Source organism: Gigantopelta aegis, chromosome 6, assembly GCF_016097555.1.
Source record: "Gigantopelta aegis isolate Gae_Host chromosome 6, Gae_host_genome, whole genome shotgun sequence".
Taxonomy (NCBI): Eukaryota; Metazoa; Mollusca; class Gastropoda; order Neomphalida; family Peltospiridae; genus Gigantopelta; species Gigantopelta aegis.
This window is the reverse complement of record NC_054704.1, coordinates 36,924,939-36,943,661: the sequence shown is the minus strand read 5'-3', so window position 1 is coordinate 36,943,661 and position 18,723 is coordinate 36,924,939. Positions and strand designations below refer to the sequence as shown.

Here is an 18,723-nt window from a genome sequence, read left to right as displayed (position 1 = left end):
TTGAATAGCACACATATAAATGTAAATGATCCCAGGTTACAGTAATAATAATAATAATGCATGGATACATCAAATACTAGGGCCGGCTGGAGTTAAACCGCTGCTATTCTAACATCCAATGGAAAGGGCACTGATACCATGTTTCATGTGGATTATGAAAAACACTCCTGAGATGAAATTAAGGTGCTCTTGGGTGTGCACAAGTGTGATTGCACACCTTAGAAGTGAAGGACTGTGTTTGGATTACCTGTACATTCGTGTTACCTGTTTTTATACGTGTAAAGATAAATACTTTTTATTTTATGGTTAGTTATTGAGCCTCCCACCAACACCCAATTAATATTTCTTGAACATCCCATAAATTGTGAATACAATCGTATGTACTCATAGTTTTATGATTAAGGATTTCAAATAAAAAATGTATGACCTTTTTGCTTCTTTACTTTACATGTGTGCAGAAATGAATATATTTACTCATGTTTCAGTGATTAAGACCTACTTTATCATCGGCCGCAATAAGAAGCCTGGAGATCCATCGTCCAGTCCGCCTACTAACTCTAACAGTTACATGAATCCTGAAGATGAAACTACCACCAAGGTCAGCCGGTTGAGTCCAGTCAAGCATTGAGTGCCAATTAGTCGGCCAGATTTCATGCCGGTGGTTTAAATGTGAAAGGCTTAAACCATGATCCATGCTCAGATAAACTCACTTTACAATGAACTGACCATCAAGTCAGTACTGATTTCACATGTCATATCATTCAGTTCGTACTTTTGATTGGTGATCAGAACTGAATTGCTAACATGGTTCATTGTTTCCTCTGATGACTACAAGTCAGAATTTTCAAATGTTTGACATCCAATAGCCGATGATTAATTAATCAATGTGCTCTAGTGGTGTTGTTAAACAAAGCAGACTTTTACTTTTGATCCTGTTTCAAACCAGATTTCATGTTTGAACCATCTGCGAGAAATATAGATATCAGTATATCCTATGTATTTAGCAACACCCCAGTACGTTATTTTAATAGTTAGTTAACCTGTCATTCTGTTTTGTTTTCTCATGACATGGTCAATGTTTTTATAACAAAATGTTTTTAAGAGTTTTTTGGAGAAAATATTTTACCTAAGTTACACAAAGTAAAACTCACTCAATTTTCTTGTTCAGTAGTCAACATGAGGCCCAATAAACTGAACAAACCAAATAAAACTTCAACTGACATTGCCATATTGATGTAGCAGATAATGAACCTCCAGTGAGAGGTTTTGAACTACAGACCCTATGTGTGAGTTCAGCACTTACCAGCTGAGTCAGAATGGAACACATATAAGCACGTTTTACAATATTATTGCATGTACTATGCAGTAAGTGTGTGTGCACATTGTTTTTCTTTGTTTCATGCTTGCCAGCTCTTAAGTCTTTAAATGCTTTAAACAATATCTGATAAATGCATTTATCCTGCAACCACTGTTTCTATTGACAGATTACCTTCAAACAAATTAGTACGTGTAAATGTACTAACAACAGCACAGTGCACCATATTTATTGTTTTAATTAAAGAGACAGACCCTAGTTTTTAAACACTGAGGCATATTTTTCATTATTAGAGCCGTTTATGATCACTGAAATCAAACATTACTTATATTTTATTGTTTAGATAATCCATTTCCGTACATCCGAAGTGTTTCTGGTCATCCTGGTGTTTCTAATACCACAAAATGCATTTTTCATATTTTTAAAAATGCATGTGCGTCTGAGAAGTAATGATTATTGAACGTCACATGCAGACTCTTGTTTCACTCTATTGTATCCAAATTTGTTACAGGTATGTAAAAACTTAGTGTCCATTTTTAAGGGTTGAAACTAGAGTCTAGGTGAAAAATATGCCTTAGTATTTAAAAACTAGGGTCTGTCCCTTTAAGTTTGCTAGTTATACTTTTATGCACCCTATTTTCTAAATCAAATTTACATTATGACAGGAAATGACAAATGACAAATGTAGCAAATCATACCCATCCTTAATAACAGCTATAGGGTGTTGCATAAAATGTAACAATCATAATTGTACGAGTAGTGCATACATACAGTGCAGATGAAATGTACTTGTATGAGTACCTCAACTAAACTGTAACATAAGACCTGTACATAATATATCCAATAGACTTGCTACCAACAAAAATTAGATATTAAATAATATTCATAACTTTTGCTAACTCATTAATTAAAGCAAACCAAAATTGTTTCTTTGTTTACTTAAGGTTTTTTTCCTGAAAAGAACAGCCTAACAAAGTTTCTATTTATCACTGCATAACATTTAGCAAACACATTTGAAGAATGGATTTCTTGTGTGCCACACTAAATTGCCAATGATTTCTATCTTTTGGTTACAGTTAGTGGTAATTATTGATTCTCTTTATATCCTCATCTGTTTTGCTCGGAGTACTGTAAACCGGTGTGTCTTGAACATACGTGCTGCTGAGGACAGCAGGCCATACCTTCTGCAACTAATACTGATTGTTTGTTGTGAGATCACAGCCATTTTCAGTGTTTCTGCCAGAAAGAAATTTTTTGGGTATGGTTCAGTGGAGTGGGTTAAGTTTAGGCTTAGGGTTAAGAAAGTCATACACTAATGATAAGAGTAATTAATTTTGTCAAAAGGTTAACTTAAAAAAATAAAATCTGCAAACAAATTTGGGTATGGCGCCATACCCATTTTACCCTCTGGCAGAAAGCCTGAAATTTGTTATACTTCCATCCTTCTAGCAGGAGAGGGAGGGATTTAGCTCAGTCGGCAGAGTGCTCGTTTGAAGTGTTTATGTCGTAGGATGGTACACGTCAGTGGACCCATTCTCTGATTGGGGGTTTTCACCAGCCAGATCATCGTGACTGGTATATCTCAGGCTGTGGTATGTGCTGTCCTGTCTGGGAAAATACATATAAAAGATTGTTTGCTATTAATGGAAAAATGTAGCGAGTTTCCTGAAAGACTATATATATGTCGGAATTAGCAAATTTTTGACACTCAATAGTTGACAGTTAATAAATCAATGTGCTCTTGTGGTGCCATTAAAGAAACTTTAACTTTATATCCATTCCTTCTAGATTTATTTAATCTTATTTGAACTGGCAACCGTGGTGCTGTAGACGACATCGGTCCATGGACTCGTGGTTAAGAAACTCTTGAATCATTGTCTTTTATCATTGTCGTTCCTTAGCTCAAGATTTTAACATTCAACATAAATTATAATACATTACACACTATCTGATAGCTGTGTCAGTAATCCAGACCTATCCACTGAGCTATATGTGTGCTCTGATTTGTCAGGAAATATCTGTAACTCGCAATGATTATTTTGAAATGTTTCTCATGAAATGATTGTTCATGAAGTTAACAGTGATTATGTTATTCATGAAAGAGACTTAAATGATATTGATCGACACTTCACTGCTTTAGTTATTTATTATAAAACATCATATTAAAAATTTGCCTTTCCATGGATGGAAATGGAGGGCAATGCATAATCGTCAGAGTTGAGAGTCTGTGCCCTCCTGCACTGCCATGCTTCCGACACTTACCCCAGTATTCCAAAGTCAGTGTGATGGAGCAGACCATGGTGGAAACCAATAAACCCTTTTCTCTGTAATTTCTTTGCAGCCTGACGTGAGTGTCGAACATCTGAATCCAGTGGATATTAATTTGTCAGAAAGCAATGCTTTAATGGAAACAGAGGTAAACTGTTGTAAACATTTGTAAATAGTGTAATAAAATTAATGAAATATTAACTAGAATTAAATATTAATTAATGCAATGAAGGCACAGAAAACAATAAAAGTGTCTGCCATTATAGGGACATAATCTTTTTAAAATAGCAGACCATGAGAAAACAATTGAAAGAAGTGATTAATAATTTATTGCTCCCCTAACTTAGAATATTGGGGAGCCATTGAAAATATTACCATATTGAGCATTGATATTTAATCCTTTTGTAGTACTAATTAAAAATTAATTCATGTGCTAAGGGAAGTTACAAATTACTCTTAGGAATCTGTTGGAATTTTTTTTTTTTTATCACTGTACAGTTGGTCATAATACTAGTATATAAAACAGTTAAAAAGGCCTCATGGCAGAAATAAAAACATGTTACCCGAAACAATTCTATTTGCAGTATGCAGCTACCTTTAACTTGGTAATTAATGCTGCTTGAAATAACCTCACATTATTATCAGTCAGCTGTTTAATTGTTTTCAATATTAAGTGTATATTGCTTGTTAAAACTAATTTCGTTGACAACTGTTACAAAGTTATTGTATTACATCAGATGCTCAAATAAAAGATTCTAGTTAAATGTAAAAATACATTTATGTTGAAAAAAATGTCTTTCTTTAATTCTTTCCTTATTTATTTCTTTCTTTCTTTATTTACAATATTGATTTCTGTTTGGGGTATTTCAGTTATGCTTTTATTATTTTGCGAGCCCCTCCTATCATACCTCATATTTAGTGAGCCTCGAATCCTACCCGATATCCCACAGTATTATTAAAGCAGAAAGTAGTGTTTGTAGTTGTTTCCTTACAAGAAAAGAATGTCATATACAAGAACAAAGAAAACAAACTGTATCTTATAATAGAGAGGGACGTACCTCAATGGTAGAGTGCACGCCTGATGCGCGGTCAGTCTAGGATCAATTCCTGTCGGTGGACCCATTGGGCTATTTCTTGTTCCAGCCAGTGCACCGTGACTGGTATATCAAAGGCTGTGGTATGTGCTATCCTGTCTGTGGGATGGTGAATATAAATGATCCCTTGCTACTAATGGAAAAATGTAGCGGGTTTCCTCTCTATGACTGTGTAAAAAATGACCATATATTTGACATCCAATAACCAATGATTAATAACTCAATGTGCTGTAGTGGTGGTGACAAATGAAATAAACAAGCAAGTATTTTACAATAAGATAAGTCATGATTAATAGGCAGAGTAACACCCACAGTATCATGGAACTATCAACCATCAAGCTTAGGACTGTTTATTGTTCTCTGAATCGAGAGGGAATACTCCATTATATTGAAAAAGCTTATGCGTATGAAAACATGCAGAGCAAAATTCACCATAATACATTGACTTTTGCCATGACAGACAGAAGGAACCACATGCAGTATTATACTGCCAATAAAAGGAATCATGATTATTATTGTTTTAAGACCATTTACTTTTTCTGTTCGATTCAACTGTTAATATAATTCCTCCATTAATTTTGATGAAGAAATTGAATGCATATGAATACACAGCCCTCAAAATTCAAATCATCTTGTGTCAGCAGTTTAGTACAAAGTAAATACTTGATAATAATATAAATGCTGTCGCAAATTTTAAAGGGAAAATACATCAGACATAAGCTTACCATAGTACATCATATCATAAAGGGTAGATCATAAAATAAACCGTACAGTGCGTACAGGTGAATCATCTCCCATAAATAATGTTCCTCTATTTCGTCTCTGTCTGACAGAATGTATGTCTGAACTAAACATGCGAGTGTGTTTTATTACAGAACGGTGCTAATGGAGTGACGCCAGCGGCCCTGCTTGGTAGACGTCACAGCAGTGGGTTTTACGCGGGCAGCACGACTTCCCTCGATCTCATAAAGGAAGGTGGGTTCTTTTTATCATTCCACAGTCGGAAGACACAAAAATTTTACTGGCGTTTCCTCATTCATTTGTATTACGGTATCTGGACTTGGTGTTTAAACTCACTTGTGTCTTGTTTTTAATCTTCTTTTCTTCTGTGATTGATTCCAACAGCTCTGCTTGTTAGAGAGCACAGCAGCGGTCTCTATGCAATTAGCATCCCAGTTTCCAAATGGCATGTGGAAGGTGGGTGTTCTTTAATTCCACAGTTGGAAGTTGCAGACTGTTACTGGCGTTTCTTGGCTTCTATTTCTTTGTTATGTATATCTCTGTTTTATCGAGGTATCCCGATTTGGTGGGTAAAAAATATTTTTGTGTTTTTTTTTTTTTAACATTTGTTATTGGTTTAAGATTTTTTGACTTCTTGTGCCATATTGTGACGTGTTTGTCAAGAACCCATATCTTTTCATTCCTGTTATTTATTGATAGCAACTAGGTCAATTTTATCTGGTAAAACAAGGTATAACCTCTTTTTTCTCAAAGTAAACAAAAGTAAGTTATAAGTAATGGTTTATAAATAGATTGAAAGGAATAATATTTGTATGGAGCTGGATTTACCAAGTCCGTTTTAGACTTACATGTGTGTAACTACATACATTTACCATGCTTACATACATGTGTTTAAGAAAAACAGGCTTGTTACATTTGGTCCATTGTTTTCAACCATAGGTGCACAAAAATTATACATGCCCATAGGAATTATGAAAAAGCACTGCAGAATGTTTTTGCAATTCTGGATTTTGACAAATATTTTAACACCCTGCAGAACCTTCAAATTTTTTATCCAGTGTCATTTTCTGCCCTGAAAGCAACACCATAATTCTTAAATCAAAGGGAAGCAACTCAATTTAATTTCATTTCTACAAATGCAGAAAAAAACCCAGGCATTGGAAAAAAACTCCAGTTTTGTTTTGTTTAACACCACCACTAGAGTATATTTATGAACTAATAATTGGCTGTTGGATGTCAGACATTTGGTAATTGTGACACAGTCTTCATAAGAAACCCGCTGCATTTTACCATTAGCAGCAAAGGATATTTTATATGCACTTTCTCACTGGCAGGACAGCACATACCAGAGCCTTCGATCTCCGTCGGTGGACCCATTGGACTATTTTTCTCTCCAGCCAGTACACCACAACTGGTATATCTAAGGATGTGGTATGTGCTATCCTGTCTGTGGGAAAGTGCAAATAAAGATCCCTTACTGCATTAGGATTGATATAGCGGATTTCCTCTCATGATTACGAGTCAGAATTACCAAATGTTTGACATCCAATTGCAGCTGATTGATTAATCAATGTGCTCTAGTGGTGTCCCATTGAGTGCGTCAAGAAGGTTCAATCCCACTGACCAGTCACAGTTATCCATGTTTATTGGGTTTTTATGTCTGGTAGCAGGAATCGAACTTAAGAATTTATCTCCCACGGCAATTTTTAAAAGAATTGCAATGGATGAAACAGTCCTCCGACGGCATTTTTTTTTTTTAAAGTGACATTTGCAGCAAATAAACGTGACTAAAAGGCTATCTTGTTATATGTAGATATCTTTTAAATGTGCAAATGTTAAATATTGGCAGATAATGTACACCAGGTGTATACATTTCGCCATTGTTGAGGAGCTTTACCTACGGCAATTTATATCTCAACGATGGCAATTGCCGTCGGTACTGCCGTTAGGTTCGAGCCCTGTGGTAGGTACTGGGATCATGTCCTGGTAATCATGCTGCATGATTTACACATTTATTAACTGTACTGACTACTTACACTTTCAATGCTAATAGCAGCACATACATGTATCTAGATTCATGCAATATCCTACCTGCATGATTTACAATTATTAATGTAGTAAACAGTTAATATCTGCATGTTGATATTTATTTCTAAAAATTTGTTATCAGTAATGTCAAGTTTTGAAAAAATGTCAGTTTCATACTGTGACAAAAATATTTTGTACTGTTTTTAAGTAAACTTTCTCAGCCTTTTGTCTATTTTAGTTTGAGAAAGCATATCGTAGGAGAGTGGTTTATTTTAGTTTTCAACATGCAGGTTTGTTAACACTAATTTGTGATACCTTAACATTTAAATAGTTATTATCTGACAGCATCATTTATAAAGTTTATTTTGATTATCTAACTTTACGTACTTGTGTCATACAGTTTATTTTCTCCTTAACTTTCCATAAAATGTCTCTAATGTTGTAAATTTTATCTACATAATTATCTTAAGTAGTTGGTTGTAGTTGATAGAGCTACTGCAAATAGTTAACCCACCCTGAGTCGAGAAATGTAAAATAATTTTTTTGGTACTAAAACCATTTTAATACTAAAACCAGTTTTAGTTTAAAATAAATTAATTGCTGGATTCTCTTATAAATTCTTTCTTTCAATTATTGATAGAAGACTTTATTTCGATGTTACATGAGAATAAGTCCTGTAGAAAATTTTGACATCGACAAATGTATTGGGAATGAATGGCACTGTTTAATTATCTATGGTATATCTATAGCATTGTTTATTTTAAATCACTGATAATAATCAGTATTTTATTTATTTTTGCCAGCAGGAAATGTTGCCAATGCTACATCTTTCTGAGCCACTGGAACCAGAATGTACTGCCCGGTGGAAGCCTGTTATTTTAGTCTTAAGTTAAATCAGTGTCCCCCGACTGTCGTATTAAATCAATAAAGCTGACCCAAAATCTTTTAAATAATTTTGCCAGTGGCAAGGCTAGGGGAATACTATTTTTACAGCCTTAATCAAAGATTTATGGTAAATTTATAGAATAAAAGAAATTAGAATAGAATAGAATAGATGTTTAACAACACCCCAGCACGAAAAATAAAGAAATTAGAAAGTAAATTAAAAATAAATTGTATGTTATAATGAGAATCTAGCAATAAATTTCTTATTAAATCATTCTGTTAAAATTTACGTGCTTTCAGTTAATTTTTTGTTTTAGTTCTTGTGTGTTTTTTGTGTGTGTTTTCGTTTTAAATCATCTGTTTTGTATTGTTTTGTGTTTTGTTTTTCACACAGGCAAAGCTACTATTAACATTTCATGTTGTGTGAAAAACAGTCCATCCACCAGTGAGCGGAATCACGGAGAGCTAGGCAGCGTGATGAATAACTCTAGCTCTCTTAACAATAACCTCCCGTCACGCTGCGATTGCCAAAAGCCTAAACATTCATCGAGTGTTGAAAACATTAGGCTAGCTGTCATACAGATTCACACTTCAGGTTTTAGCCTTTCTTACGTGTATTTGCCATGGCATTCGGTTCCACGTTGGAAACCTCTCAGTCCATCTGGCAAAAACAGCCACAAAGTATAATGTTAAAGTCTGTTCTTAAATAGTAATAAATAATAAATTGTGTATTTTTTTAGGGTAATGCAACAAAAGATAGTCTGTCTTGAAAATACAGAGTTACAATACATTCATGAACATGTTTTTTTTATACCAGGGCCCATATTTCCGAAGGTATCTTAGTGCTACAATATCGTAAAACCATCATAGGCTATGATGTCACTATGGTATGTGTCATAGCCTCTTTACGATATCGTAGTGCTAAGACAGCTTTGAAAATCTGAGCAACCCAACAAAAAGATTATGGAAATGTAAAAAATAGTTTGTAACTCATAATTCATAAATAAATATACATGTATGTCTTTTTTATGTTTATTATGCACAAAACCTTTGACTATATATACTTTATTGATGTAAAGGGTTCTGTTGAACCTTTATGCCATGTTAATTTAATTATAGTCCTATAAATAAATATTTACTTTGTTAAATCATTACTAACTTAAAATTTTCCCCTCAACATCACTGTATGACTTTCAAGTTTTGGGCATGTCATATTAGTATTTTAAAATAGTTTAATAAAAGAAGCCTTTTGATTAAGGGTTGTATAATAATTACAGTGTATCACATCTTAATATTACATTTAAACTAAAATAAAAATCCCACAAAATACTGCAATCCCTCAAAAAATTAAAATTCAAAAATTCCATTTCCAATCTTGTTTTGTTTTCTTATCTAAAATGAGAAACAAATATTGAATTAACCAACATGAATGTTGTTTTAAATCAGTATATTACTCTGAAATTATGTTTCTATTTTACATCGAGTTGAAACCAGGTTTAATTACGATAATTGGACTGAGAGGTTGGCAATGCGTGGGGAGTTTGTGGTGTATTGCTACTAACATTACTAACATAACAGTGCTAACTTGTGAGTGTTTCAATCCATGTAGTCAAGGTGAATGTAGAAAGCTGCTTGCAAATGTTAAATTTAAGATTTGTTAGACACATCATTCCTTTCGACATCTGCAAGTTGAATAATATTTTGTGTTTCCTTTAAAGAAACATTTTTGTCAGCATGGTCCAAGTTGACAAAAAAAAAAGATAAATAAAAGGGGAGGTAATACTTTTTGCTTCTTTCAAAGAAACATTTTTTTGTTAGCTTGGTCCAAGTTGACAAACGTTTTAATAAATAAAAGGGGAGGTAATAAATCAAATGCAGGGGAGATAATAAAATGAATGCAGGGGAGGTAATAAAATGAATGCTGGGGAGGTAATAAAACAAGACCAAAAAGCCATATTAACATGTTAACTTCCAACATTTATCACTGCCAGCCATCAAGCCCAACACAATGCACACATATATGCCACCCATGTATCTGAACAACGTAAACCAATTGATTATAATTTGGATCGTTTTTCTTCCAGATTGTCAGCAGACTTGTTTATTGCATTACCCGGAACATTAACACACCCAGTATTCTGTTTACAATGCTGTAGCATAATATTTCGATGGATATACACGTGCTGGCAGCATGTGGAAAACCTGGCATTACAAGTCTATTTGTAATGTGTTCAGTCATTTTGAAAGGAATCCTCCAAAGATACCGTACCAATGCAGATCTTTATTGATGCCAGTGGTTTCACAATATAATGCACACATTAATATATTACATACATTTTAATACACAAATACTCCTGAGCCAAGAAACAGCAACAACAAAAAAACAAAAAATAATAATAATGTTTTCCCCAAAAACCCACAATCAAAAAAAATCTCCCAAAACCCCCACAGTGATAGAGGTGCATATTTCAGTAAAATTAATGCTAGTATCAATTATAACATTTAGTATGTAAAAAAATCTTGTTTGTCTTTTTGAGTATGGAATATACTTGCCTAAATTTTGTGGTTAAAGGGTTTATGTGTTAGATACACTTAGTTTAAATGTACATGCATTTTGATTTTGGTAACCAGGTTAAATCATTTGAATCTGACATCACCTGCTGCACTTGTATTTTGATGTGTTATGATGATATTAAAAAACAAACAGATTTTTAAATTTCTTGTGTAAAAATGCATATTCACAAACAACAGAAAGGTTACCACATTTAAGATTAATATATTAAACATAAGTCGAGCATTCCCCAAGCTTTATTGCATCTCCCAAAGCATTTAATGTATTATTACTAACACGGAGATGGACATACATGTACATGTATTAGTGAAGTGTGGTGACAGGTTACTCTACCTTAGGCTGTGGCTATTATTCACTTTCCATATTATTTCTATCACATGTACAAATGTATTTCTTATTGGTACTTAGTGTATGGAAATTGTGCCTCTAGTTTATTGGTTTATGATTTTTATTCCTTGTCAATACCTAGATTATTTTTATTATCTCATATCAGTACTTAGTATATACGGAAATTATACCATGGCAGTTATTGGCTTATGATTTGTATTCCTTGTCAGTATTTAACTTAGTTATTATTCCTTGTCAGTATTTAACTTAGTTATTATTCCTTGTAAGTATTTAACTTAGTTATTATTCCTTGTAAGTATTTAACTTAGTTATTATTCCTTGTAAGTATTTAACTTAGTTATTTTTCCTTGTCAGTATTTAACTTAATAATTATTCCTTGTCAGTATTTAACTTAGTTATTATTCCTTGTAAGTATTTAACTTAGTTATTATTCCTTGTCAGTATTTACCATTATTATTCCTTGTTATTAGTTTTAGCTTAATATTATTATTCCTTTTTCAGGACTTAATTTGTAGTCATTATTCCTTACCAGTGCTTAGACGCATATCAGAACAAACATCACCAGTTCTCTGTATAATCTTTTATTCATAGAAGACATTACTGATACTTTTATTAATGAGAAAAAAGCTTTCCTATCATTTAAGTTCTTACAAAATGGGGTTCAATATGACCTGGTTTAAGAATGTTCAGATTAGGAGATAACCATATGGAGGTTTTAAATTTACGAGTGTTATTGTCTGTTTGATCCTGCAAATGTAATTTTTGACTGAAGGCGTTAGTTTAAGGTTAAACATTAAACATTTGTGGGCATCAAATAACACCCGCAAATCTAAAAACTCCATATGGTTATGTCCATTGTAAGTTGAATCGTTTTTCTACGGAACTAACTGTATATTTGGAATATATTGAAAAAAATACCTGGCTACAATCTAACTGTAGACCCTTGAACTGTCAACTTGGCCTGTTCCAATTGCTAATGACGCCGTTAGCTTTCCGGGTTTTATTTTCGTTTGATCATGGAAAAAGAATGTAATTAATCAATGACAATACAGAACACACTCGCCATCAGTTTACAATTGTGGTTGTTATGACACAACATTGCCATGATAGGCCATATTAATAATGCTGTGCTTTTAAAATGTTTAATTCTATTCTGAACATATAAAAACATTTTTAGATTTGGGATTCAGGCTCTAAGTTTAGACACTGGCACTGTCCAGCTGGCATATACTCTAGATTGAAGGTTTCACAAGCTTGGGTCATGTTACTTCATTCCACTCTGTCTTGTGTAGTACTATTAGTAGCAATGTAGTATATAATTTATTTTGTCTTTTATACCATTTCATCATAATTCACATTTACTCAGTTGATTTTCATTATGTGGGATATCAGATGCCTTATTAAAGCCAAGTTCTTAGTTTTGCTACAAAAAAGAAGAAGATATAAACTGCTTTTGTTTTAAACATTGATCACTTTAGCTTTTTGCAATCCTAGCTGGTTTTGATGAAATTGTTTGCTATTAGGCTCTTGCTTATGTGTGGTATATAAAACATGGTTTTGGTGAAATCTTTTGGTAGAAAAATCTTAGTTAGTGTAGTACTGATCATGAATTGACTACATAGAGTAAGTGGGAGGCACCATAATCATTGTTTTACATCTGGCGTGTCTGCTACAATGTTTTATATGTGCTTACTTGGTTTAAAGAACGTTTTAATTTGTAGGGTGTGGGAACTTCATGTTTTCGGAACTTGTATGTAAATGCCTTCTGCGTATCCCACGTGGTCAGTATTTATATGTAATAAGAAAACTCAGTATTATGTGTGGGACTAAAATGGGTGCAGAAAGTTCATGCCCACTTGTCTAATGAGAGTAAAATTCTGATGGATGAGTTAAACAATACAACCACCAGTCTGATGGGCAAATAACAGATGTATGTCGATCAGTTACGGTAACATTGCAAAATGATGGTGTCAGAATTTACGGTTGTGAACATTTGTCCAAAAGTAATTCTTTTACCTACGGTAGTCTCAATCCTATATGTATGGTTAACATCATCTTGCTTTATGTTTACCGGGTAGTTTAATTCTTTTCTTTAAACTTTTAATAAAATCTCACCCATTTCTCTTTGTTCTTTATTTGTCTTGTTTTTCTCATTTTAAATTAGTGTCACTCCAAAGCAAAAAAACTAAAATAAAATTAGAATTAAAAAAATGGAGAGATGAGATGTGTTTCCATTTCACTGAACGATCATTTCAAGTTAACTTTGTATTGTAACAACGTTTTGCTATCGGTAAATGGATTACTGGTAGTGGAAATCCTGCCAAACTTTGGCTGGCACTGATCTGGCAGACTAGTATTGTAGTAAAACATTTCTGCACTCCTGTACTAAAACATATTGCTAATAATTTCTAACATGATCTGGCAGACTAGTATTGTAGTAAGATATATCTGCATTCCTGTACTAAAACATATTACCAATAATTTCTAACGTGATCTGGCAGACTAGTATTGTAGTAAGATATATCTGCATTCCTGTAGTAAAACATATTACCAATATTTTCTAACGTGATCTGGCAGACTAGTATTGTAGTAAGATATATCTGTACTCCTGTACTAAAACATATTACCACTGAATTACTAACGTGATCATAACATTAAAACCCCCAAAAACTTTATTATTATTATTATCATTATCATTATTTAACAGTATCACACAAATGTATTCACACGATAGAAATATTTCCGACTAAAACATTGTGTTAAAGTAATGTATTTGTGTTTGGTAGGTGATGTGGAGAGCCAGGTTCCGATCGATGCGGCGTGGAAGAAGCAGCGTGAGAAGCGTGACAAGGACGACCAGCAGATCATCAAGTGTATCGAGGAGGACGTCAGCAACGACAAGTTCTTCTACGAGCCCAACATCAACAAGCTGACCCTCAGCTTCCGCGACCGCAACCTCGAGAGCGACTTCCGCAACCACTACCTGGAGAGCGAGCTCTTCAAGGAGGAGACGGTGGCGTCTCCGCGCTACATCGCGCTGCTGGAGGTGATCTTCTCGCTGCTCGTCTACATGTTCATCACTGTGTGCTGCTGGGCGCTGTTCGACCGCCGCCTGCTGTGGATCCTCGTGTTCGTCGTCACCCTCATCATAGAGCTGCTCAACCTCGTCAACGTCGCCTCCGACGTCTTCTGCCGCGTGCGCAAAAAGCAGCGGTGCGACTCGATGATGCGCGTTACGTCCGGTTGGTACTTCCGCAACTTCCTCGGCTCACTGATTGCCGCGCTCCCGGCCGTGGTGGTGTTCTCGAACCTGTCGTGTGAGCTGATCGGCAAGAGCTCGCACCACATTGTCCTCTTCTTCTACTGCGTATTCGTGGCGCTGCTGCACTTCTGCAACTTCACCATGCTCAGCTCGTGGATCAAAACGTGCATCGCCACCATCGGCGGGATGTGTCTGATCGTCATCTCCAACGTGACCGTCTGCCCGCTAGACTCTGCAGATTTTAACAATAATACTATTAGTAATTCCAGTGGTACTAACGACCCCAATTATGTGCCTCTTTTGTATTATAACACACCAAAGCACTTTAATAACTACGAAATGATTCTCGATGTTATGATACTGCTGTTCCTCATCTTCTTCATCAACCGCGAGTTCGAGATCAGCTACCGGTCGAGCTACCACGGGAGCGCGCAGGCCGAACATGACAAGCGGACGATGCAGGAGAATAAGGACCAGGCCGACTGGCTGCTGCACAACATCATCCCCGAGCACGTGTCGGAGCTGGTGAAGAAGACATCCAAGTACTCGAAGAACCACAAGGACTGTGGCGTCATCTTCGCAACGCTCGTCAACTTCAACGAATTTTACGATGAGTCATACGAGGGCGGGCGCGAGTACCTGCGCGTGCTCAACGAGCTGATCAGCGACTACGAGGTGCTGCTGGACCGTGACGAGTTCCAGGATGTGGAGAAGATCAAGACCATCTGCAGCACGTTCATGGCCGCCTCGGGACTCAACGAGCAGAACCGCATGAAGAACAAACACCCGTACGCGCACCTGCACGCACTCCTCAATTTCGCCATGGAGCTGCAGAAGGCCGTGAACCGGTTCAACGAGAGCATATTCAACTTCGAATTCATCCTCAATGTGGGCTTCAACTTTGGGGAGGTGACCGCTGGGGTCATCGGCACCACCAAGCTGCTCTACGACATATGGGGCGACACCGTGAACATTGCCAGTCGCATGTACTCCACCGGCGTGGCCAATCGGATTCAGGTGCCAGAGGCCGCGGCCAATCTACTGTCAGATGCATTCGAGTTTGAATACCGTGGAGAAATATTCGTCAAGGGTAAAGGGCAGATGAGGACATATCTTGTTGTGAAAAATCGGGAAGATTTCACGGGGTGGAAAAAAAAAAGAGAAAGTTTTTAAACATTCGGATAAATACTCAGCACATCATGAAGTGAGCATTTCAGAATGGATGTTAATGTGAATATTTATGAATTGCTGACTTTCTTTTTGTTTTTTAATTTGCTGGTTTTTATTGTTCCAATCGGGTCTGATTGTTGCAAGTTGACTGCAAAGTCTTTAAAAAAAAAAAAAATTCAGTTGAAGGATTTGTTGATCAGTTAGTTGGTCAGTTCAACATTGCTAGCTGTAAAATGACATGTGTAAGGAATATGAATGTGTCTTCTGTCCAGTCATTCTAACGAGTGAGGATTTTGAACAGTATTACACAGACTAGTGTTCATTCATAAAGATGTTTTAAAAATGCTGGCTAGTCTTATCACAAAGTATCAAAGCAACCCACAGAAATGTGTCCCAAGCCCCATCCCCCCAACATAATTATGTTTGTGGATTGGGGTCATGCTGATTTGGGATTTGGGGAAACATTGGGGAGGGGGGGAAGGTCCAGTCTGAAATTTTAGTTGGATCATAATTTTTAAACGTTTACTGTATAAAGAAAAAAATGCCAACCTCGTTTTAAAAAAGTTTTGTTTTTGTTTTATTATGTTCATTGTTTTCTTTGCAACCACATTCTTACATGTTTGTAATATATTTTAGTTTTTGAATTTAAAACCTGTACATGAATTTATTTTTATTTTAGATCCATTGTTTATTTCGTTTCCTGTTGATTTACACAGACTGTAGTCAATCATAGTGAAAGAGGTGTATTTTATTGAACCTTATAAAGCTATTTTAGTAAAGTAATTATGTATATTTTAATGAATCATATAACTGTTTTAATATCCATAAATCATTTAAATGTTGTTATTCTGTAAGTTGGTAATCATATGTAGTTATGTCTTTATGTCAGTCAGGTTATCGGTGGTGAAGGGGGAGAGGGAGGGGTGTATGTCCTGCAAGGGGATATAATCAGCTTTGGTACTCTTCAATCAGCTTTCTTTGGTAGGGTTGTTGTTGTTTTTTGTTTGTTTTTAAAGTAATTTTCATTTGTTGCAAAATATTTCAAATACGTCATTACAAATTTCAAAATTATATTTTTGTATTTTTCTATCTGTAGTAATTTATTTTCCAAGACCATTTCTCTTTTTATAATCAATTGTAAAAACCTGGTCCGGCAGTTCCATACAGATGACATTCATACGGACACATTACCACCAAGATTTAGGAGATGTCGGCATTTTGTAAATGATTTGTACTTAAATACAACAAAGACAAATTAAAAAAATATATATATATAAAAATCCAAATCTAGTTTGAATTTTAAATTATGACTCAAGTCTTTACTCAAAATCATGGCTGGACTGTTGATAAGAAATCTTTCTTTATGATTGGACTTCAAAGCTAAAGATAAATGTTTTATAAATATAATGCCAGACCCACTCAAGATTGATGAAACAAAACCATAAAATAATTCATAAAATAAAGCAAGATCTCTATTCCAATTTTAAAAACCCCCGCATCTCCCCCCCCCCCCCCCAACAAACAAAAAACAATACAATATGCAATTCATTAGTGTACTGTAATTATTGGCATTATAAATTATTTAAACTAATCAAACCTGTTGATACCAGGGCTAGCTCTGCCACTCGCCAAATTCGCCCACTGTGGATTTTAAACACAACTGACACATTTTATTTCAAGTTGGTGAAAACATTTCATGTAATGATTGATATTTTGTTGAAAATAATGGTGAGTTTCTGACATTTTTTTATTTTTATATAATTTGGTGAAATTTTCTACACACCCAGAGCTAGCCTGTGACTGCACTAATACCTGTTTTTGGAGGTCACCTATTGCTCCAGTTCTGCTAATACAGAACAAAATGACATTTAATGTGGTTCCAACTGTTTTAAGATATACCATCTGGTACTACCTAGATGGCTGCTTAATGAGTTTGGCTGTCTATAAATTAATTTCTGATACTTTACTTTTCAGATAACAGCTTACTAACTCCAATGAGTATTACAGAAATAAATATAATAAGACATATATTTATAATATATATATATATATATATATATATATATATATATATATATATATATATATATAATTACTTTTACTAAGTGGCAAAATTAATGAAAATAATGTTTAAAAAGAAAATAAGTAATACATGTATTAGCAAACGCTTTATGGAAATATGTATTAGCAGACAGCATTGTTTAATTTGTTTTATGAGAAATCCCTTTGTAACCCTTGGAATGAAAGCAGTGATGATTTACTGGCATTATCAGGCAGCACTAAGGTGTGACACAATGAGACACAGTGGTAAGAGGTGGTCTGAACGTCTATCCGTCCGTTCTTCTATGTCATGTTCTCAATGTGATAATGTTAGTCACTAGTCAGGCTAATTTAACACTATTATATACTGATGAAAAGAAATAAGGGAACACATCAAATTGTAGACCAAATTTAATTCACTACTAGCATAGTAACGTCTGTATTTCATACCAAGTTGTAATGTGGGATTGAATGTCTGTAGTGTTGAATGTGCTGCCTATATGTTCCCAGTCAACTTCTGACAGTATCAGTTGATTTTTGATGCAGTCATTATTTCTTGTTGACATCTGTGTTATCCTTTATTTCTTTCCATCAGTATATTTTGTTGAAGACTGAAAATTATACATGTAGTCTTTGGAGATCTTTTGAGTTAAGAAATATTCTTTTATTAGTTCCTTACCAGAGGGGACTATTTATTGGTGGGGGGTTTATTGCCATGCCTCAAGATATTAAGCTGAAATTTTGTGTATTATAGCTTTATCAGGCAGAGTTACAGGTAAAATTTGACTTTCATGGAAATTTACCCATCATTGACAGGAGATACAAATATTTGTATGGTCCAATAAGAGACGTGTATTCTCAAAATGCTTGTTTATTATCTTTTATGTTTTTTTGTTTTTTTTTGACTAAATTAAAAGTAGTAGAGAATGTTTCATTTGTGTAAAAGATTGTGCTTTATTAGTAAATTAATTGTTAAAAAAACCCTAACTGTAATAGTCGT

General features: G+C 34.7%; 1 protein-coding gene across 3 annotated transcripts in view; it reads left to right on the top strand.

The window, feature by feature from the left end:
• Nucleotides 1-17,220, top strand: part of LOC121375216 (adenylate cyclase type 9-like) — a 72,325-nt gene extending 55,105 nt beyond the window's left edge. The window contains exons 3-7 of one of the 3 annotated variants that reach the window (XM_041502524.1): nucleotides 486-598; nucleotides 3,657-3,731; nucleotides 5,553-5,652; nucleotides 8,726-8,926; nucleotides 14,038-17,220. In XM_041502524.1, coding sequence (XP_041358458.1) covers nucleotides 486-598; nucleotides 3,657-3,731; nucleotides 5,553-5,652; nucleotides 8,726-8,926; nucleotides 14,038-15,686 — 2,138 coding nt within the window. In that variant the 3' untranslated portion in view covers nucleotides 15,687-17,220. Of the gene's footprint in view, nucleotides 1-485; nucleotides 599-3,656; nucleotides 3,732-5,552; nucleotides 5,653-5,802; nucleotides 5,875-8,725; nucleotides 8,927-14,037 lie in introns of all 3 variants that reach the window. The other 2 variants (XM_041502525.1, XM_041502526.1) reach the window with 2 other exon arrangements.
• Nucleotides 17,221-18,723: the final 1,503 nt, after the last annotated feature.